Genomic DNA, 23,603 nt, shown 5'->3' with positions numbered 1-23,603 from the left:
TGCCGAGGCCCCTCCAGGCCTTAGCTGGCCTGCCCAGGCAGGGGGGTGTGTGGCCTAGCGCCCACTGTACTCAGGGATACCAGGAGCTTTTCCGCAAGTAAATAACAGGCAGTTATGGATGGAACTGGTTTTTAGATGCTTTAGACTTTTAATTCTTTATTGAACGCACTTATATATTTTATTATCTTGCATTGTTTGTATTATGATGTAGCCCATCCTGAGTTCAAAGAGAAATGGCAGGTAATAAATACATCGACGACAACAACAGTGACTATGTGAGAAATGTTCAGAAAGGGCTTGTCAAGGCCGGGGTCTCCCATCCAAGGCTGACCCTGCATAGATTCCCAGAGAGCCAGCCAGCCTGGGCTATCAAGGCCAAGGCAAATGAGGAATACCTTTAGCATGTAAGAGGAGCTCCATGGGGTGTAAGAAAAGAAGTGAAAATGTCTTTTCTGACCGATTCCCTCTGCTGTGAAAGGAAGTGGAAATAGTTCTTCTTAAAGGGCATTATCATTCCCTCAACCATGGAAAAGAGGACCTCCTCTTCTAAGATGGTGTTAGAAGAATCCTTGAATAGTAGAGTTGGAAGGGACATCCTGGGCCATCTAGTCCAACCCCCTGCACTACGCAAGACACTCACAACCTTATCGCTCATCCACTGTAACCCGCCACCCCCTCAAACCTTCACAGAATCAGCCTGAGGTATCCTTGTTGTCATGAATGGAAAAGGAAATGCTTGGAGGAGAGATGCGGATTTCAGCTGAGTGGGTCCTAATTTCTAACCACTTCTCACACAGGTCCCTGGCTCTCCTCAGCACTAGTTCACATGGGATTGGTGCTGAGTGGATGCTGCTGCTCCAGAGGGATCAGGACAAGCGGTACCTGCTTTCTAATGGCTTCCAGATCCTGATCCTGTACAATGTCCTCCCGCAAATGGATTCGAGCCAGTCTGGTGCTCCGTGGATCAGAAAACAGTGTAAAGAAGCTCTCATTGTGTTCAAAGATGCTGTCGGAATTCACCAGCTCCACGTACCTGTGCAAGAAACAGAAATCAAGGCACTAGGGGGTGGGGCTCAGCGGCAGGGCATCAAAATCTGGCAGGAGAAGATGTGAAAGACTTTCCTTTACTCGTGATCCTGAATTGCCATTGCCAATCTGAATGAACAATACAAGCTTTGATGGTTTGGTTCAATATAAGGCAGTTTCATGGGTTTACTGTAACATAGTAATGTAGTCAGCCAACGAAAGGAAACTTAGCAGAGTACTGTTTTAGATAGTTACACCCTGCTTGTCACGCCAGCAGAGACCCAAAGTGGCTTGTAACATCATTCTCCCCATTTTCCATTTCATCCTCACAACAACCCTGTGAGGTAGACAAGGTTGAAAGCATGTAACTGGCCCATGGTCACAGAGCAAGATTATATGGTGGAATGAAACCTGGATCTCACTGATTCCAGTCCAGCACTCTAACCACTAAACTGTGCTGCCTAGTATGAATTGGTTCGTTCATTAGGCATTTGAAGCAAAAAAGCATTTCTCCTTTGTAGGCAACATCTCAACATATCTTATTTAGGAAGAAATGCTCTTTAGAACCCTTCTTTTTAGAAGACAATGTCCCTCAGAGGGCCACATACCCGCTGATTGCCCAACTTGAGCAACAAAGACGGACAGGGCTCCAGGGGGCACGCGGTCGCCCTCACTGACCCCAGCAACTTGCCCACTTTGGTTAATGAGAGCTGACTGAAGCCATCAAACATTAACCCACATGACGGCGAAATAATCCTGCAATGTAGAGGTCTTGCTGTTGATTGACCTGGTGTCGCAAACTGCATCAATCATGGCATAGTGGAGTGACAGAACTTTGTCTGCAGATTAGCTCAATAAAGCCACACAGCTCAATTCCCTTATCGTTCTCAACCAACTCCCATCCTAGGCCGACACAGTCTATCCCCAGAACCGATGGCACAGAGAGAGCCCTGAAGGGAAAAGTCCCTCTGTCCAGGATTGCCACCCGCCCTCCCCGACCTTGGAGCCGAGGCTGGTGCAGGACCGAAAACCCAGGTGGTGCCAGATCTTTCAAAGCAGCTGTCTCACCTTCAGTCATGCCTTGTGAAATAATCCTGCAAGGTAGAGGTCTTGCTGTTGATTGACCTGGTGTCGCAAAGCATCAACTCTGGTTCTGCCCTAGCCCTCTGTCCCACAAATCTGGGGATGGGACGGAGATCTGAAGGGTAGTGCCTGGGCCCCCTTGAACCTATATCCTTTGCTGCTCCCCTATTATTGAGTCTCCTCCCACCACTATAGTTGCCTTGGCCCAGAAGTACTGAGATCTGCATCCCAGGCAGGATGCCCTTCCGATTATCCCCGCTCCCATGCATCTGACTCCGCTGTTGTTCCCTGAGCACAGACCTTACCTATCTAAACTAGATCTATAGCTGTCTAAACTAACCACCCACCCACATCCCACGCAACTCCAAAAAACCCTCCCCCACCCCACCCCAATACCGAACTACAGCTAAGGAAAAAACCAATTCAGGGAGCATTGGGCCGGGGATCCCACTGGGTAACCAGCAGCTCTCCTCCAGCTCTCCAGTCCCCTGCCTAACTAACTAACTCCTCTGACAGTTTTTATGCAGTAGGTTAAGACTGGAACAGGATTAAATTTGCTTATATATTCCCACTGTCATGATGGTCAGTTCATAGTCTGAGGAAGAGTGTTTGCACTTAAAAGCTTGCACCTTGAATAAATCTTTGTTGGTCTTAAAGGTGCCACTGGACTCTGATTTTGTTTTTAATAGTTAAAAAATCCCCCCTCTCCAGAACTAAAAATGCACTTGGCCAAAAGAAGTTTGCTTGTCCGACAGAAGGTGGCGCCATCCGACCTCCTGTTCATCCTCCTCGGCTGCTCATGAATCCAGGCTGAAGTGCATCCTTCAGAATGTCTCTCACTCCATCGGCTGCAAACACACTGGCCAGATCTTCGTGGAAGCAGGAGATCTAAAACCAAAAAAGGTGGGAGGCATCCAAGGCTTCCCCTCACACTGTTGGTTCTCTCTAAATTGTAGCTTAAACAAGCCCCCTGCAATTCTCTCCAGCCCTGCCACAGCTGAGCCAGTCAATTGGGGTTCTGAGATGGTCCCATCCCACAATGGACTTGTCAAGCCTACGGCTCAGAAGAAATAGCACCTCCCAAGAGGTGGAACTGACCGGGGGAGAATTGTTCACTGGAGTTAAGCACTCCGCTGCACACCCACACACCCGTGCGAGGGCAAGTGGGGCGAGAAGGAGGGAATGGGGAGCAAGCCACGAGGCGTTAATTCGACCGTGGAGCATTTTTCCAGCACCCAGAGCAGGCACAGCAAACCCAGTTCTCCGGGCTGCCTGCCAGTCACAACTCACCGGGCTCCCTGCTGGTCCATGGCACATCTCCATTCTGCCCTCTGCTCATGGGAAAACCAATTCTCAGCAGATACCCAGGCCTGTACTTCGTCTCCACGTCCTTCCAACTCTCCCTCTCCGCCTCCATTTGTTTCGCCACTCTGCCTCGCCTCTCACTCACAGGCAGTCCTTCCTGCCTCTATCTTCCAATCCAGCCTCTTTAACCCCTTGTTCAAACAGTCACTTGGGGTGGTCTGTGCACTCCCCCAGCTGGAATTTGGGGTGGCTGAACAAACCTAATGCCTAAAATCCTCTAAAAAATCCAAAACGCTCAGCATCCGTCCTAGTCGCCATCTTGAAAGGATCTGAACTGACTGGCCCTCACTGGCAGAATGCTCTGTCTCTATTGGTGGCACAGTCCCAGAGAGGGCCAATTAGGTAATGGGTGAGCAGTCAGTTTGGATTTTTTAAGGTTTACTGATGGTAATATACAGTGAAAAAAGAATTTCCTCAAGGGAGCATAGGAAGGGAGCATGTTAGTTGCCAGCATGGGCTAGATAAAGTCAAGATGCATAAGTAAATGGGTGATTATAACTGAGATTGGATTCAGGCAGTTGATAAGATCTGTGAATGGCAATAGACTAGCATGCAAATACGTGAATTAACAAACCGATGAGCGAACAGAGTTTGATGTGTGCTCGCACATGAAAGCTTATCCTCAGAATAAAACTTTGCTGGTCTTAATGCTGCCCCTGGGCTCAGACTGTTCTGCTGCTTCCGACCAACACGGCTGCCCACCTGAACCGTTTGTTGAGCCAGCCACTCTCAACCTCACAGGATTGTTGAAAGGACACAACAAGGACACATATTTATTCACTCTTCTTCCTTCCACTAAGATCAATAACAATAAACGGATCCCAATCAATGTTCCCTCTCATTCCCTCCCCACCACTGACCGGAGCAGTTCACATCCTGAGCAGAATAGGACTGTGGGGATCTTAAAAAGAGCAACAGGCGGCAAGACCCTGCGTGGCTCCACGGGGCTGCTGAGCCGGACCCCCTGTGTTATTGCGTGGCCGCTTAGAGCAGGGGTAGTCAAACTGTGGCCCTCCAGATGTCCATGGACTACAATTCCCATGACCCACTGCCAGAAAACACTGGCAGGGGCTCATAGGAATTGTAGTCCATGAACATCTGGAGGGCCACAGTTTGACTACCCCTGGCTTAGAGGGACTCCTGATCCTAATTGATCACCATGAAATGTGATGCTGACCAGTAGCCTAGATGGCTTCCCAAAGGGATTAGACCAGCGGTTCTCAACCTTCCTGATGCCGTGGCCCTTTAACACAGTTCCTCATGTTGTGGGGACCCCCAACCATAAAATTATGCAAGGGTTCTTTCACAGAAATTAAACCGAGACTGACCAATGGCATGAAGATCCATGGTTCATGATTGTATATAAATTGTTTTTCCCCCCAGGATTTCTCAGTTCTGTTCTGCCTCTTGTCCCACCATGACGATCTTGCTCTTTTCCACTGCTCCAGACAGACGAACACTCTCTCGATCTACCCCACAAGGCTGTTGTGTGGATGAAATGGAAGAGGAGTGATGTCAGCCACTGTGGGACCCCCTTGAAGAGAAGGGTGGGGTACGAACTGATTAATGAAAATCTGGAGCACCTGGTAGGAGATTGCACCGCGCTGGATGTGCTGCTGGAGCAGCCGGTGGGCAAGCACGGGTGCCTGCAGGGGGAGTGGCAATAGTGGCACCGCCCCCAACCCAAAGGGGTCCCGACCCCCAAGTTGAGAACCACTGGATTAGACAAACTCATAAGGATATTAATAACTGTGGAACCTCCACGTTCAGAGGCAGTATACCTCCAATTCCAAGATACTAGGGACAAACAGTAAGGGAGAGTTGTTGCCTTTGAATACTCTGAAGAGGCAGGCTAGCTTTTGCTGGAAACAAAATCCTGAAACAGGTAATGCCCAAGGGCACCAGGGTGACCACTTCCTGCTTTTGGAAAGTGGGTGTGGCTAGGCAGGGCTTTTGTCCAGCAGGGCAAAACAGAACTTCTGCCACAAACGTTGACTATTTTGTGGTTGGCTCTGCCTCCTGCAGCAGTCATTTTGTGACTGGCCTCACCTCCTGCGGCAGGCGTTTGGCCGCTGTGCCCCCTGCCCTGTGCCAGAATACCAAGGCAAACATTAGTGCTTTGGACCAGAGATTTGTCTAGGGGGTGACGGCCGCAGCACATGCCCTAGGTGCCATGTGCAGAATGCGGGAAGGAGCCACCTGTGCCCTGTCCGCCACCAGAGCGGGCCTGCCACGTGCAGGAGGCCTGCCAATGATCCCAGGCACCCCTGCCAGTTGAGGATGGCAGCGCCCGCCCCTGTGGGTGGAGGTCGGCAGCATGCAGCACCCATCCAGACATTGCAGCCAGTCCAGAGGCAGGGTGTGACAATGTGCTGCAACGGTGCGCTGACAGAGAGGCCAACCACCCTGGGTGCCCTCTGCCCGCACCACTGATGCCTGACCCTGCGGGCAGAAGATGGCAACACACGGCACCCCTCCAGATGCTGTGGCCCCGAGACAGGGGCAAAAGACTCACAATCCAAGGCAGCTGACTCCCTCCCTCTCTACCCATGGGGAAGGGAGGGGGACACTGGGTGACAGGGTGCACCAAGCCATAGGTAGACTCTCTGGGGCAGCTATGGGGTTTGGTCCCCTTGCCCCTTGTGTCACCAAGTCCCACCCCAGGCCTCAGGTGCGAAAACAGCCAGGTACGCGCCTGCTTTGGACTGATCAGCTTGTTCTAACATGACAATTCAGGCCAAACACACAAGTTCTAAACAAAATCTAGCAGGAGGGAATGCCCAGGTTGCCAACTTACTCATTGACGAGTCTGTCGCAGATTTCACTTGGCAGGAAAATGTCCGGATGGAGCCGGAGGGTCTCATTGTCCAGCAGATAGCAAAGTGTCCCTTCCAAGTTGTGCAGACAATAATCCGCACACAGCGTCATGAGTGACTCGGGGCTGTCGGAAGCCATCTTGTGGCAGCAGACAGAAGGGGAGAAGGGGAGAAGGGAGGGAGGGGAACGTAGGGCGAGGAATGCTTCTTTCTTCCCGAATTCCCTCTCCTTGCTCTACGGCGATTCCTGACGGGATTGACAGCAGTAGCAGGAGAGCTGCAGGAGGATGCAAGAGGTACAGTCAGCAATTAGGAAAGGATCCCCCCCCACACACACACACATACACTGGTCCACTGGCAACTAAGGCCGCAGCCACTTCAGATGCCCCACAAGGAACAGAAGGAAGGTCTTCTGTGGTCCTGGGTAGGCAAAATCCCATACCTACCCAAGGTCTGAGGGGGAGAAAAGGGTTTTTTGGTGAAATGTTTGAAAATGCTTAGGTTAAGAAAGACAGGGAAGCAGCAGCATCTCATTGGCTTCTGGCTCCATCGACCAATGCCAAAACTTGGACTAGGGTGCATTGGAATGTGTGAGAGAGAGATAAAGGAATCAAGTAGGAAGTCAACTTCATCCCTGTGAGTGTGATGAAGATTTATGAGTTTACATTTTGTCCTTCCTCCAAGCTGAACAATTCTCTCTCTAGAGTGGTTAAAAGTTTTGCGCCACATCTCTAGACAACAGAGATCAGTTCCCTTGGGGAAGATACCTGCTGTGGAGTGCGGTCTTGAGGGCATTCTAACCCACTGATGTCTCTGTCTTCCCCAAACCCTCCCCAGGGGCCATCCCCAAATCATGGTCCATCTGTCCATTCTAGCTGTACCAGAAGAGAGCAGCGACTCACGAAAGCTCCTCCCAGCACAAATGTTGCTAGTCTTTAAGGTGCTGCTGGATTCTTGCCCTTTTCTACTGCTGCTTTGGCAAGTTCCTTTTTGAAAAGGCTTCTGTGTAGGAAGAGGTCAGACTAAAATTTGAGAAACTAGAGCTCCAAACCCTATTGTGAGTACGTTGAACTCTTGTGTGCAGTTCTTTGGTGACAAGCAGGAGAGAATAAATCATTACCAGTCACCACCTTTGGATATGCTGTAGCCATGTGCAGAGCTTCTTAAGAATATGCTGGAATTGGATTTAAAATCCTATATTTATTTTTGGCTAGAGATGGGTCTCCCCTGACCAAATTCCTTTCGAAATTCAAGGATCAATCTAGTCATAATTCAGTGTCAGTCACAGTTTATTCCATGTGGCCATAGGCCATTACAATTTTCCATTCCAAACAATCTGTTCCACATAATATATTTCTGGTAAGGGCTTGGAGGAGGAGCATCTCTCATGGCTTAAGTGCCACTCAGTGCTTAACATCCAATCAGGGCAGCTGTCCCACCCCTGAGTGCCTCCTCCTCCAACCGGCTTGCCTATCTGTCCAACAGCCAGCCGATCACCTTCTGTTCCCCCACCCCTGACCACCCCCTCCTCCTTCCACTTCCCTCCGAGGTTTGGAGGCTGCAGATCCCTGCTGGGTGAGAGCTGCCCCTGCCAGTGAGTTTCATAACAGCTGCCTGCAGCCTTTCCAGGTCCTGGGGGAAGGGGGAGGCCGTCCACAGAGTTCTTCCACCCCCTAATCTAGCACCCATTTTCCTGAATGCAGCGGGCTTAACCCCCAGTTAGAAATAAAATTACCCCATACAAATAAAATACTGTTAAAAAGACTAAAGGGAGAAGAGTTACAAAACACCTTTATAGCCTGAAATCAATTAGTATCTTGTTTGTTCTCAAATGATTTGGTCCTAATCTTTTTTGCAGCCAAAGTATGACGTGATAGTTCAGAGGACATCCCAAGCTTTGTACAAGAAAAATTTCTGGTTTCATTCCCGGCAACTCCCAAAAAACCACAAAACGCCACCAAAATCCCCACAAAAAACAAAGAGTGCAGATGCTGGGCTCTACATCCCTTCTGCCTGGGGCCCAAGTCCCAGACCTCTGAACCCAAATCTCCTCTCCAGTCAGTCAGGAAGCTCACGGGATGACTTTAAATTCAGGAGGGTGGCCAAGTTGGTCTGAAGCAATAATAATAAAGTTGGAGTCCAGCGGCACCTTGGGGTCCAACAAAGTTTCATTCCACGTATAAGCTTCCAAGCACAAGCCCATTTCATTAGCTACACAGAAAGCCTTCCATCCAGGGAGAGAGAGGGTGGGGAGGTTAGTTCCAGGCTGGGCAATAAGTAAAACTGAGATTGGATTAAAGCCATTGTTAATCCCTGTCAATGGCGGCAAATGAGAAGAGTTAACAAACAGTTCTCCCATCTGATTCAACATATCTGGTGAAGTGTGTGCACACATGAAAACTTACACCCAGAATTAAACTTTGTTGGTCTTAAACGTTCCAAGGGACTCAGATTTTATTCTACGGTGACCTCAAGTCAAGAACCTCTCATCTGGAGAGCTGGGTTTCATTTCCCACTCTTCCTCCACATGCAGCCAGCTGGGTGTCCTTGGCCTAGTCACAGGCCTGTTAGAGCTGTTCTCACAGAGCAATTCTATCAAAGCTCTCTCAGCCCCACCTACCTTTCTGTTGTGGGGAGAGGAAGGGAAGGCCGCTTTGATACTCCGTTAGACAGTGAAAAGTGGGGTATAAAAACCAACTCATCTACTTCTTTCAGCCTAGCCTACTTACGGTGCTATTGTGAGCGTAACGGGGGAAGAGTCAAGATGCCCGAGTTCCCTGAGTTCCATAGAATGATAAAAAACAGAGATCTGGAGAAGCCTTGCCAGCCCAGGGGGCCTGGAGTCCTGGAATTACATCTGGTCTCCTGACCCCAGAGATCAGTTCCCCGGGGGATGGGGGGCAGAATGGCTGCTTTGGAGAGTGGCTTCCATGGCATTATCCCCCACTAAAGTCCCTCCAGCCTCCACCCTCAAACCTCTGGGAATTCCCAGACCCGGAGCTGGCCACCCTACCTGTCAGGCCACCGTGAGCAGACCAGCCGTTTGGTCAGGCTGAGCCTCTTTCACTTTCTCTTTCTGCCCAGAGGCCTGGCACAGCTGACCAATCCCTTTTGTACCTTCTTGCCGGCCTGGTGCACAAGGCTGGGATAGATTCACTGCAAGCCCAATACCAAGCTGCGCAGCCTCCTCCAAAGGCACAGCTACAGAATGGCCTTCAAACAGATGGAGAGAAGCAGAGAGCCTATGTGTTTTGGGGGGGGGGGGCGGGCAGGCGAGATAATGCAAACCCAACAGCCGGAGAAGGAAGGCTGAACAACGGCTCCAAATTACAGCCTCAGCTCTGAAGAGAGAGTGCTTTGTCATTCCGGCTTGCGCCTCCACAGACTGCCACAAAGGTGGACCTTTCAAACAACCAGCTGGCAACAGACCAATGCGCCTTCCTTTCACAGGAGAGGCCGCCCAGCTATTTTAAGCCATAAGCCTTCATGCGATTATGTAGAAGCAACTGAAATTTGTGCTTGTGACCTCCAAATCAACAATTGAGCTATTTGAGGGGGAAATCTTGTCTACACCGAGAGTTAAACCCCAAATTCAGGATTCATTTGGTTCTCTGCTCGCAGGCCTTCTTAACTGATCCTGTATTGAGCAGGGGGTTGGACTAGATGGCCTGCAAGGTCCCTTCCAGCTCTAGGAACCTATCTCAGTCACACCATGAGGCACTTTCAGTAGCTGTCTCTTAGGAGCTTTGGCTCAAAGGAGGCACTCTGCCTTCCATTTCAGCCAGTTTTGCTACAGTCCCCTGCAGAGCCAGGAAGAGTGCAGAGGGGGACAACGAAGATGAAGAGGGGACAGGGATATTTTCTCAAGGAGCACAGGCTGAAGAATCTGGGACTTTTCTATATGTTTTTTCCTCTCCCAAAAGACTGGAACTGAAGGGCATCCAATGAAGCTGATGGGCAATAGATTGAAGATGGATAAAAGAGAATAATTTTTTATAATGAGTATGATTAAAATGTGGAAATGATTGTCAGAGGATACTGTGATGGCCACAAGAATAAACAGCTTTAAAGGGAGATTAGATATAGATTCATGGAGTATAAATCTATCAATGTCTAACAGCCACTGTGGCTGAGGGAAACCTCCCCATTCAGGGGCACTAAGCCTCTAAATCCCAGAGCCAGAAGGCAACAACAGGGGAAGGCCTCAGCCTCTGTATTCTGCTGTCGGCCCTACAGAGGAATTGGTTGGCCACTATATGAGACAGGAGGCTGAACTGGATGGACCATGGCCTAAGCTAGCAGGGCTCAAATGATGTTCTTATCCTACACATTCAGAGGCACTGAACCTCTGAATTTCAGAGCCAAGAGGCAACATCAGGGAAGGCCTCAGCCTCTATGCCCTGATGTTGGCTGCCCAGAGGAACTGGCTGGCCACTGGGTGGGACAGAATGCTGGACTAGATGGATCCTCACTGGTCTGATCCAGCAGGGCTCTTCTTACATTCTTATGAAGGCCTTGGCCTCTATGCCCTGATGTTGGCTGCCCAGAGGAACTGGTTGGCCACTGTGCGAGATGGGATGCTGGACTAGATGCACCGTTGTTCTGATCCCATAGGGCTCTTTTTATGTTCTTATACAATACTCTGGAGTGTGCTGGCTCCATATGGATCTGTGTGTCCATAAGCACTTTTTTCTTGGTGCTTTTGCCTCCCTTGACAGCTAGTTTCTTTTGTATTTTACAGTTAAGCCAGGAGAATCCACCACTAAGCTGTTGCCACAAAACAACAGGTTCCTACATGGGGTGACTGACTGCAAACTCACATGGAAATGCCAACTTCACAACAAGCCTCTGCAACTATGCCTTTATAACAGCAGCTTCATTAGGGCGATCAGGAGGTGACATAACAAATGCCTCCATGAAATGAAATGATTCATCTCCATCTGCAGGCCAAATCTCTGGCAGAAGCACAGCTACAGGGGCTGGTTGAAAAGCTGGCAACCCCAAAATCCCAAGAAGACTGGCAGGTGTGACTGAGCTGACCCCATTAAGCTCAGCTGACTCAGCTTTCAAGTTATTGTTTCAGAACAGGTTGTTGACCATCCAGCTGTGAATCACTGACCAGCGAATAAGAGATTGCAGAAATCAAGAGTTGGCAGACAGTCAATATTTGCAGGAACAGGGCCTTAGTCGATCGCCCCTTCTATGCCAATGCCAGATATTCTTTTGCATTGACTTATACATTAATACAAGAGCCTCTTGTGGCGCAGAGTGGTAAGGCAGCCGCCTGAAAGCTTTGCCCATGAGGTTGGGAGTTCGATCCCAGCAGCCGGCTCAAGGTTGACTCAGCCTTCCATCCTTCCGAGGTAGGTAAAATGAGTACCCAGCTTGCTGCTGGGGGGTAAACGGTCATGACTGGGGAAGGCACTGGCAAACCACCCCGTATTGAGTCTGCCATGAAAACGCTGGAGGGCGTCACCCCAAAGGTCAGACATGATCCGGTGCTTGCACAGGGGATACCTTTACCTTTACCTATACATTAATACACTCATTATACAGAACATAACATGCTTTTCAAAAAACAATTATGTGAGATGAGTCATTGTGATTTTAATTTTAAAATCATGCATAAGGCTTGAAGGAGGCAGTACACAGAATTGGCTAAGCCCCTGAGTTTAGATCAGCCTTACTCAACTTTTTTACCCTGCGAAACTCCTGAAATGTTCTTTAGGCTTTGAGAAACCCCAGGAGTAGCGCAACCATGCAGAATATGGTTGGGAAACAGAGCTGTGTACATGCCCACCCAGGGGCCCTCCCCTTCCCATCCCCTCCAGACCCATCATTGGCCCTTTTGGGAGGGAGGTGCAGCAGGTCAACATGACTATATATGGTAATAAAGGTAAAGGTATCCCCTGTGCAAGCACCGAGTCATGTCTGACCTTTGGGGTGACGCCTTCCAGCATTTTCATGGCAGCCTCAATACGGGGTGGTTTGCCAGTGCCTTCCCCAGTCATTACCATTTACCCCCCAGGAAGCTGGGTACGCATTTTACCAACCTCGGAAGGATGGAAGGCTGAGTCAACCTTGAGCCGGCTGCTGGGATTGACCTCATGGTCAGAGCTTCAGACAGCATGTCAGCTGCCTTACCACCCTGCACCACTAGAGGCTCTATATATGGTAATATCACCTGCTAAATGTTTAACAATTTTTTTAATATAAAAAATTAATTAACTCCCACCCATTCAGGAAACCATTCCAGGGACATCAAAAAACCCTGGTTGAGAAAGCCTAGTTTAGATTAAGGAGATCTGCGTTTGGGGGACAGCCCTTCAGTGGCTGAGCTCCTTTCTCCGGAACCGGACACAGAGGGTGGCAGTGGGGGATGAGTTGTCGTATCCCGATCAACTCCCTTGCGGAGTGCCTCAGTTCTCTCTCCCACATTATTCAACATCTTTATGTACCCCCTGTCCAGTTGGTCCAGAGTAATGGGCTGGGTTGTCACCAGTATGCAGATGACACTCAGCTCTATCTCCTAACGGACGGCCATCCAGACTCCCCACCTCCCCAAAAAAAAGTTTGCCAGATGTCTGGAAGCCATAGCTGGATGGTTAGAGCAGAGTTGCTTGAAACTGGCCCTAAAGAGGTCCGCCTGGTCCCGACCAGGGCCAGAGCATTCTCTGTCCTGGCCCCCACCCGGTGGAATGAGCTCCCAGAAGAGATCAGGGCTCTGACGGAGCTTAAACAGTTCTACAAAAAGGAGCTCTTCCGCCAGGCATTTGGATGAGACCAGGCACAACCAACAACGAATGAAGGGCCCCCGCTCTCCCCCCCTTCCTCCCAGAACTCCACCAGAGTGCTCTGGACCTGTTGTGCCATTGCACGGTTGCATTGGTATACTGTTATATTATTGTTATACTGTTTACTATACTGTTATACTGTTACAACCACTGTTATTATTGTATGATTATTAATGAAGACTGTTTCATGTATTGTTTATAAGTTTAATGTAAGCCACCCTGAGCCTCTGGGGAGGGCAGTATAGAAATAAATAAATAAACAAACAAACAAACAAATAAATAAATAAACTTAACCTCTCCAAGACAAAGGTCGTGTGGCTGGGCAAGAAGGTGACAGATCAGGAAGTGTGCCTTCCCACATTGGCTGGAGTCCAACAACATCTCGCCCTTGGCCAGGAATTTGGGAGTGGTCCTGGATGCCTCCCTTTCTATGGAGGTCCAGGTCACCAGAGTAGCCTGCACAGCATTTTCCCATCTATGCCAGGCGAAGCTACTAGAGCCCCACCAGTTCCGGATTGCATGGCCTTAGTCATCCATGTGACGCTCACCAGACTAGACTTCTGTTACTCATTCTATGTGGGCCTACCCTTGTCCTTGATCCAGAAATTACAGCTGGGGCAAAACAAAACCAGCGTCCAGTGGCACCTTTAAGACCAACAAAGATGTATTCAAGGCATGAGCTTTCGAGTGCAAGCACTCTTCCTTGCTTAGCCTGGGGAAGAGTGCTCACACTCGAAAGCTCACGCCTTGAATAAATCTGTGTTGGTCTTAAAGGTGCCACTGGACGCTGGTTTTGTTGTGCTGCTTCAGACCAACACAGCTGCCCAGCTGGGGCAAAATGCACCTGCTAGGGTCCTCACAGGAATATCCAGTCTGTGCTGAGGGATCTGCACTGGTTGCCAGTTGCAGTCTGGATCAGGCTCAAGGTTTTGGTTTTGACCTTTAAAGCCATACAGGACCACCTATCTCCTTATGCCCCACGCGCTCTGCAGACATGAATCTGTTGGGGGGCTCTTGCTCTGAGGGAAGTTTGCCTGGCCTCAATCAGAGCTAGGGCCTTTTCAGTCCTGGCCCCTACCTGATGGAATGAGCTCCTGGGAGCACTGCGGGCCCTGCGGGAGCTTTCCCAGTTCCACTGGGCCTGCAAAAGGGAGCTCTTCCGACAGGTCTTCAGTTGAGGCCAATCAAGGAAGATCTGGACCCCTCACTGGCTCCCCCCTGGGAAGATCCCCTCTGAGGGATGTTATCAGAAGGGCTGTTGAGCTGCAGAGGGGGAGGAGGGAGTTTTTGCCATCAAGGGGGATTTGTAATTGGAGGGTTTAATGATTGTTTTATGGGCTTTTATTACTGAATGGTTGTTAACTGCAATAAGCCGTTTTTGGGAATGTCAGTATAGAAATTGAAACATAAATAAATAAATCACCACTCTGGCCATGAAGCTCACTGCTAGATCTCAGTCTTGGTTCCCAAGGCACAAGTTTTGGGGATCATTCTCAGGGCAACAGGTTGAAATATCAGGACTTCCAACCTGCCCCCACATTCTCACATGACTTGTGTATATACCGACTGCAGGCATCCATCAGAAATGGGAAGCAATAATTTGGCAGGGGATAGTCCATCTCTTCAATGCCATCCATATGACTGGGATGCCATATTCACAGATATCACATGCCACAATTCATGTAAGATGGCCACTGGTTCAGCTACACTGCACAACGCAACACCACCAAGTTTCTTCCCATGAGGCTGGAGGTGCTGAGTACCTGGCAGCCCTATCTCTGAGTTCCCTTTGGCTCAATCCTCCTCTCTCAGCCTAACCTACTTCAAAGGGTGGCTATAAGAGGGGAAACAAGGATTCCTCTAAGCGATCATGTGCTCCTTCAAGAAACGATGAAATAAAGCTGTAAAGAATGAGTGAATGATGTGTAATCCTGTAATTGGTAGGTTTATAACTTGCCCTTTCTCCAGAGAGCTCAAGTGTATTCTGTTCTCTTTTCTTCATCTTCTTTTCACCTCAACCTTGTGATGTTGAGAGAGAATGACTAGCTCATTCTCTCTGGGCCATTGAATTTCATGAGAAATAGAGATTTGAACCCAGGCCTTCCTGGTTCCAATCTCGTCTCTCATATGAACTCATTGCGTTTAAATAATCTGTTGTCTTTCAGCCACACCTCTACTTCTATGAGGTAGTATTACTGATCTACCTTATAGAACTGTTCCAACGACTATTGATTTAATCTTCTTCCACCTTTTCTCTAAGGACCTAAATGTAGCACATATGATTATTGACCCTATTTGATGCTCATGACAATCTTGTGTGGTGGGTTAGGTGGAGAGAAAGTGACCCAAGATCACATATTGAGCATCAAGGAAGAGTAGGGATTTGATATTAGGACTCATAATTCTAATCATCATACCAGTAAGGTGTCATTACCGTAAATACATCAAATTACTGTAAAGGTGTCATTGACTGGCAAATTACAAAATACATTCTTTGCACTGAGAAAGTCCAAGACTCAATGGCTAATATCTCAGATTCAGATTCAAACTTTATTACAGTCGTTCAGACCAAGTTATATGAAGTTAGTACATAAAAGACCAAAATAATATGGTCATTTAATGTAATACAATGTAAAACAGATCATAAAATAGAACTTAAAACTATGCTACTTTAGAGCATCGGATTTTTAGGGCTGCAGCACGAAACCTAGCCAGCGGAGTTGTCACCTGGGGGGACTCATCACTTAGCAGCCTCTTTGCTCGATCTACATCATGATGTTCTGGCAACTTTTTAAGGAGTGCTTCAATCAAGTTGCTACGAATGTCTACATAAGCAGGGCAGTAGAACAATATATACTCTCTTGTATCAGTTTCGCCACTCCCACAAAAACATTGTCTTAGAGTAAGGGGAATGTTCTTATAGTGACCCTCTACAAGAGCTGAAGGCAGGATGGAGCATTTTGCAAGGGTAAATGCCCTTCTTTGCTTACTTATTACCAGCTAAGACAGATAAGTGGCAGGGGCCAGAACATACCTTGTTTTAACTGGGGCCAAAAAAGTTGGAGCTTTACACAGGTCCAGTTGACGTCGATTGTCTCATATCCGCTGCATAACTAATGATGTAGATTGATCATGAGCTAAATTGGATAATAAGTGTATGGAGAAGCCCAGACTTCCAAGATGATTGGAAGTTGTCATTCAGGGTTAAAGAAAATATACCCTGTGGGTTATGTATTAATTTCAGCCACATTCCTATTGCTGAGAGGCAGATTTTGTCTTGGACCATTAACATTCCTGTTTCCAGAAGCACCATGGAAGGCTAATATCTCCATTTATCTCCAGTTGTAAAGCTGAATAACACCACTGCCTAATTTGTCTGAGGAAGTGTGCCTGCACATGAAAACTCACATCTTGAATAAATCTTTGTTGGTCTTAAAGGTGCCATTGGACCTCTGCCTAATGTCAGCCACAGTAATCATGATGAACTACATCACAGTCCTATGCAAAAGTTCTCAGAAATAAGTACCTCTGAGCTCAATAGGAATTATTCCAGGCAAATCCTAACATTTGCAATCCTACACATCCCTTCGTGTGGGCTACATATATCCTAGCTCAAAAAGGCAAATCTTTCAAAGAACTGCAACAGCAAGCAGAATGAAAATTTCAGCACAGAGTTCACCAGTTCTTGTCTGACAGTGCATTTATGTATATTGACTACATGCAAAATGATCCAATCCTTCACCCAATCTATCACAATGGCAAATCCTGAAACAGCTTTTAAAACTTCTTTTGTTAAAGGGGGCCACAAACTCTCTGCTAATGTCTCACTGGAAATGTTTTGCTTTGCTCCATTTTCTTGCAACAGATCCTGGGCTCCAATTCTACCTGTCAATCCACACCCCCTGGGTGGCAGTTGAGCTTGCATTTCAGACCCAGCCTAAGGATCACACTTGCAAAAGGAGCTTTGTATAAAATCCTGTCTTCCCACACACTCTTCACAATGCTTGTTTGTTTTTATTTAAAAGCACCCAACAACTTCTGAAAACAGTGTGCAGAATGTTTAACAGTGGTTCAACTTGCCACAACTCTACAGTCGGAAATATGGAATATAAATACCTTAAACAAATCAAGGGAACAGGTACCAGGAAAAGGAGTTTCTCAGGGCAGGCTTTGCAGGGAGACTGATTTACAGCTTTTTGAGCCAGCTACATCACAACCCGCTCAGCTGCAACTAGTAGATCTCACATCCCACTTGCGGGGTGGAATCCTAGAGATCAGGTTACCAGCACTATTGCAAGCAATACCAAGACTCGGACGCCTCCTGACGAGTGGACAGATTTCAGAATGCGGAAGGAGACACGCCCCCCCCCTCCCCAAAATAAAGCAGGTCACTCAACCTACTTAGATCAACCCCAGCATCCTTGGGAACAAATGGATCCCAGAGTGCCGGGGAGAGGGGGTAGTGCTCTCCTGTCTCCACAGGTGAATCCCGGTGCTAAGGTTCCAGAGCACATTTCTGAGCAGATTCCAAGGCGGCAGAGAACGGGGACGGCCAATGCACCTTTGCAAGGGGCGGATCCCAGGGCTGGGGCAGCCATCCCCTCCCCGAAGAGCGCAGCAGGGTGGATCTTGCTGGATCCCAGCTTGCAGCAAGGATCTCTTGCCGCAGACACCGTGTCGCTTCCCTCCCTCCGCCCCATCAGTCACTCACCTGGCTGCCCTATTCCCTGGCCGAGAAGGAAAGGCTTCAGGTTGGACTCGGTTCCGGTTCCGGGAGGAGAGGGGGAGTCCCTAGTTCCCACCGGGGTCCGCTCCCCCCTTCGCTCGCTCGCTCGCTCGCTCCCTCTCACAGCGGCATCAGCGGCCCCAGCATCGGCAGCCGCTGTCAACAATTCAGACGTCACTTCCGGCGTCCGGCCTCCCTGCGAGACCCACGGCGCCGCAGCGGTCCCGCTCTCCCGGGAACAAGGGCTGCGGCACGAGAGTTCCTCCTCACACACACGCCCGGAAGGGGCTCGCAAAGAAATGGGGCGCAGCGCAGATGTTTTCCGTACCACAAATACTGCTTGTTTGGCAAAACCCGGCAAAAATGCTTTCGGCTGCGGTCTCAAAGCAGTTCGAAGGAGCTCTCTTGAAAAGCGAACGCGGAATGCCGCTTCCTGCCTTATAGAATCCTGATGATAATGAAGTCGCCGAGTCGGAAGGGTCCGTGCAGGGAATCTAACCCCGTCCTCTGCTCCATGCAGGATCAGCCCCTGGCTGAAGACCGCCGCGGAGGGGAGCCCACACCTCCTTGGGCAGCCCAGTCCATGGCTGAACGACTCTGAAATGTTTCCCTCTGAGATCTGGCCAATATCGTTCTACGTGTAGTTTGAACCCATTACTGTGGGTCCTCTCCGCTGCTGCCAATAGGAACTGCTCCCTGCCCTCTCCCAAGTGACAGCCTTTCAAATACTTAAAAGAGAGCAATCGTGCCCCCTCTCAACCTTCTCCGGGCTGACCATTCCCATGTCATAGAATCATAGAATCATAGAATCATAGAGTTGGAAGGGGCCATACAGGCCATCTAGTCCAACCCCCTGCTCAACGCAGGATTAGCCCTAAGCATCCTAAAGCATCCAAGAAAAGTGTGTATCCAACCTTTGCTTGAAGACTGCCAGTGAGGGGGAGCTCACCACCTCCTTAGGCAGCCTATTCCACTGCTGAACTACTCTGACTGAGAAAAACTTTTTCCTGATATCTAGCCTATATCGTTGTACTTGAAGTTTAAACCCATTACTGCGTGTCCTTTCCTCTGCAGCCAGCAGAAACAGCATCCTGCCCTCCTCCAAGTGACAACCTTTCAAATACTTAAAGAGGGCTATCATGTCCCCTCTCAACCTCCTTTTCTCCAGGCTGAACATTCCCAAGTCCCTCAACCTATCTTCATAGGGCTTGGTCCCTTGGCCCCAGATCATCTTCGTCGCTCTCCTCTGTACCCTTTCAATTTTATCGATGTCCTTCTTGAAGTGAGGCCTCCAGAACTGCACACAGTACTCCAGGTGTGGTCTGACCAGTGCCGTATACAATGGGACTATGACATCTTGTGATTTTGATGTGATGCCTCTGTTGATACAGCCCAAAATGGCATTTGCCTTCAGCCTTTCCTCTTAGGGCTTAGTCCCCAGGCCCTGGATCATCCTGGTTGCTCTCCACACTCTCAATTTTGTCCATGTCGTTTTGGAAGTGAGGTGAAGTCTGACCAATGCGGTATACAGCAGGACTATAATGTGATTTGGATGTGATGCCTCTGTTGAGACACCCAAGACTGCATTTGCCTTCTTTACCACCACATCACACTGTCTGCTCATATTTAGCTTGCAATCCACAAGTACCCCGAGATTTTGTCCATATACACTTTTACCAAAAAGTGTATCTCCCATCTGGTATGCATACTTCTCCTTTGTTTGACCCAAATGTAGAACTCCTTATGGAATTGTATCTTGTTCTGTTAGACTTTGCCTTTTAGCAAGAATCAGCCACTGACTGTCAGTTAAAGGATTAAACTGTTTGTTTACACTTGTTGCTAGTGGGAACACATTGAGTGGGTCATGTGGTCTGTTTATGGATATGCAAAATTGTTTAGGGGCCATTGACTTCCTGCTTGTTTACCATGTCTGTTCCGTTCCAATACCACAGCTACTTTCAGGTCCGTTATTGAATGTTCTGGAAGGTTAAAGTGCTCCCCTACAGGTTTTTCAATTTTGTGGGTTTTGATGTCAGACTTGTGTCCATTAATTCTTTGGCGTAGGGTTTGACCTGTTTGCCCTATGTATAGAACAGAGGGGCATCATTGGCACTTGATGGCATATACTAAGTTCGAAGATGAGCAGCTGTATAAGCCTTTGATGGTAGCTGACATTGTTAGGTCCAGTAATTGTGGCATTGGAGTGTATATGGCTGCAAAGTTGGCATCTGGGTTTCTTGCAAGCTCTAGTCCCAGTGTCCATGTTCACATTAAATGCTGCATTGCTGTGGGTGAGGAGTTGTTTGAGACTGGGGGGCTGTCTGTGCGAAAGAAACGGTTTACCCCCCAGTGCTTGGGAAAGAGAACTGTCATTATCCAGTACAGGTTGTAGGTCACTGATGATGCGTTGTACTGTCTTGAGCTGAGAGCTGTATGTAACCACTAGTGGTGTTCTATTGTTTTGTCTTTTGGGTCTGTCTTCTAACAGGTTTTCTCTTAGTATCGTTCTTGCTTTGTTAATTTGTTCCTTGACCTCACTGGCTGGGTATTGTAGTTCCAAAAAGGTTTGTTGTATATCATTTAGGTGGGAATCTCTATCCATGGGATTGGAGCAGATGCGGTTGTAACATAGCGTCTGTTTGTCGACCAGTAGGCTTTCGGTATAAAATGTTCTCTAGGCATCCATTGTTTATTTTTATCGTAGTGTCCAGAAAATGTATTGCTTGCATAGAGTGGTTCATTGTCAGGTTGATAGTGGCGTGAAAGTCATTGTGTGCCTGGTGAAAGTATCCAGGGCTTCCTTACCATGTGTCCAGACAATAAAAATGTCATCAATGAATTGCAGGTATACGAGAGGTGTGAGTGGGTGAGCAATCAGGAAGCGTTGTTCCAGGTCTCTGATTCTATTGTGCTACTTCAGACCAACACAGCTACCCATTTGAATCTATCAGGAAGAGAAGGATTCTCCTCCCTCACTTTGTTTGAGAAGAGATCTGCTTTAGAAAATCAATTTTCTTCATCATGTAACATCTTAGGTGTAGAGCTCCTGATTGAGCTCATAGAAGCCAGAGCAAAAAAACTGCAGATAAGCGCCTGATAGCATCAATAAATGACCCGTGCCAACAAGTTCTCATTTGCCCACTTTTTTCAGCATGTTCTGATCTTGTTGAACTCTATCCCTATCTTCTGGACTGTTTAAGCTTCCCATAGTCAGTCTTTGAAAAGTAGAGTTATAACTGTAGCCGTATATGAGCATTATATATTTCAATTGTCTTATATATTAGGACAACCATATTTTCTGACAAGGGTATCTGTTCCCAGAAAGTTATTGCCCATGTTCTCTCCCTACTTTTGACTGTGTGTGTAGTGTGTGTGTGTTTGTGCTTTAATTGCTAGTATGAACTACTGATTGTTCACTGCATTTAGATTTTACCAGAGCCACTAGAGGCTAAATCTCAGAGCAGAGAAAAAGATGGGTGTTGTTTTTAACATGGCATAGCTGAAAAAGTCACCTCAGCAATTATAGTATGTGAAATAGCAAAGTTTTAAAACATCTGCCTGAAAAGGCAAAAATAGAGGTAGAGATTTTGTGAGAACGGGGGCCGTAAAACAGGAAGGAGTGGAGAGAGAGTTGTGCTCAGTGGCAGAGTATCTGCTTGGCATGCAGAAGACCCCAAGTTCAAGCCTCAGCATCTTATTTAACATCTTCATGTGCCTTCTTGCCCAACTGGTGCGTAAGTTCAAGCTGGGATGTTATCAATATGCAGATGACACCCAGCTTTTCTTCCCGAAGGAGAAAACTGCTCCAAAAGCCCCAGTATTTCAAGTGTTGATGTCTGCGTTTTCCAGATTAACTTCCTCTGCGCTTCCAACGTTGACATAGTGAAGCAGTCTGCCGCTGATTGTTCAGGGCATCAATTCAAAGACTGCAGGAAAACTGTGTTTCTCAGTTGCCATTCCCTTGCAAGACTTATTTTTGCCTTCTATGTGCTTTTGCCTTTTGGATTGTCTTCCCCCCCCCCCTCGTTCTCCCCCCCTCACTTGCTCAGGAAAAGAAAAATAAACAAACAGCCTTGTGCTCTGCCCCCCCCCCACACACACACTTTGGCAGTAGAGAAGACAAAAGGCAGGGAATAAAACCCTCTCCAGCCTTGTTCTCCTTCAGTGCGGGTTGGAGTTTCGAGACCACCACTCCACGCCCCCCTCTTAGCTTCCCCAATCAAGTAGGAAGGAGAGAGCAACCATACAATTAAGTATAGAAGGCAACGTCTGTTTTAATTAAGGAAAAACAAAGGCAGACGTTCAGATCTATCCGAATTCTGCAGGATTGACAATGGGGGAAAGAATGTAAGTGCAGAACCAGTCCTGGTTCCTATGTAATTTAAGGATTTTATTCAAACTGTTGTGAGCCACCTTTCTGCCTCAGGGAAATCAAGGTAGCTTACAATATAACCAGAACATCATCAAAACACAATAAAAGTAACAATTATAAAACCTATAAAAATCACAGATTAAAAGGCAGAGACCTCCTCCTGCCTCATCCCTTTTATTTTTCTTCTTCTCACAAGCCAGCCAACCTACTTTTCCTTGTTCCCCCATCTTTAGCTTTCCCCCCTCCTTTGCTATCTATCATGGTCTCCCTGCAAAAGGTTTGGCTCCAATTGGGTGCTGGCTGCCAGCTTACGACTAGTCTCAGTTGTGTACTAGCTACTGCTATTATCAATTTGGGACTAATGCTCCATAGGCACTGCTGCCAAGTCAAGCTCAATAATCGCATTCGTGAGTCTGCAGAAGTTACGCCTGGGTCTTTCATTGGCAAGGAGTCCTCCTCCATCCAGGGATCAATCAGCTGGGAGGGGGGCCCTTTCTGGGGCGGTTTTGACACCCCAGTCTTCTCCTGCCTTCCCACCCACTGCTTGGCTTTCCAGAAATCAAGACTTGGAATGCTGGCAATACTGCTGTGGTTGCCAAGCGACTCCCAACAGCCACAGAATCCAGTGGGCATCTTTAAAGCAACAGAAGTTGTTTATTTTTTTGGGGGGGAGCGGTTAGCAGTGGAGGCATAGCAGATAATTAGGGTCACTATTAGGAGGGAAGGAGGGCTGGTGTGCAGTTTGGGGCAGCTCTCTCTCCCTCCGTGGCAGCAGGGGTGTCACTCTCTGTGTTGCTGTCAGCAGCTTGTGGCAGTTCTCTCTGTGTGACTCTCTGCCTCCCTCGCAGCAGGAGTGATAGGAGGGAATGAGGGCTTGCGTTTGGTCTGTGTGTCTCTCTGTGTGTCTCTCTCTGTCTTTGGCGTGTCTGAGAGGAGCGTGGCTAGCGTCCAGGGATGGAGGACGGGAGCTGTAGGGGCAGGGCCAATCAGAGTGCAGCCAGCGTTGCAAGTGTTCCATCTCCACAACAACCTGGGTGGGAGGCCTTAAATATTTCTTTTGAATAACAACCCTGTCCACCCTCCAAAGCAGCCATTTTCACATGAGAAGCTGATCTTTATAATCTGCAGGTGAGCTGTAATTCCAGGAGCTCTCTAGGCCCCACCTGGAGGTTCGCTACCCCTGGGTTGGAAATATTCCTGGAGCTTTGGAGCTTTAAGGGCCTTAAAATCACAGAATCATAGAGTTGGAAGGGGCCATACAGGCCACCTAGTCCAACCCCCTGCTCAACGCAGAATCAGCCCTAAGCATCCTAAAGCATCCAAGAAAAGTGTGTATCCAACCTTTGCTTGAAGACTGCCAGTGAGGGGGAGCTCACCACTGCCTTAGGCAGCCTATTCCACTGCTGAACTACTCGGACTGT

At 48.3% G+C, this 23,603-nt stretch overlaps 1 protein-coding gene across 1 annotated transcript in view; it reads right to left on the bottom strand.

Annotated features, from left to right (window-relative positions):
* Positions 1-18,439, bottom strand: part of ZER1 (zyg-11 related cell cycle regulator) — a 51,519-nt gene extending 33,080 nt beyond the window's left edge. Inside the window, exons 1-3 of the mRNA XM_077305897.1 lie at positions 17,796-18,439; positions 6,272-6,567; positions 883-1,033 (exon numbers count right to left, since the gene is read on the bottom strand). Coding sequence (XP_077162012.1) covers positions 883-1,033; positions 6,272-6,429 — 309 coding nt within the window. The 5' untranslated portion in view covers positions 6,430-6,567; positions 17,796-18,439. The remainder of the gene's footprint in view (positions 1-882; positions 1,034-6,271; positions 6,568-17,795) is intronic.
* Between the last annotated feature and the right edge of the window lie 5,164 nt (positions 18,440-23,603).

This window comes from Paroedura picta, chromosome 12 (genome assembly GCF_049243985.1).
Source record: "Paroedura picta isolate Pp20150507F chromosome 12, Ppicta_v3.0, whole genome shotgun sequence".
In the NCBI taxonomy this organism is placed as follows: domain Eukaryota; kingdom Metazoa; phylum Chordata; class Lepidosauria; order Squamata; family Gekkonidae; genus Paroedura; species Paroedura picta.
The sequence above is the reverse complement of the archived record's forward strand: the minus strand, read 5'-3'. Positions and strand labels throughout refer to the sequence as shown.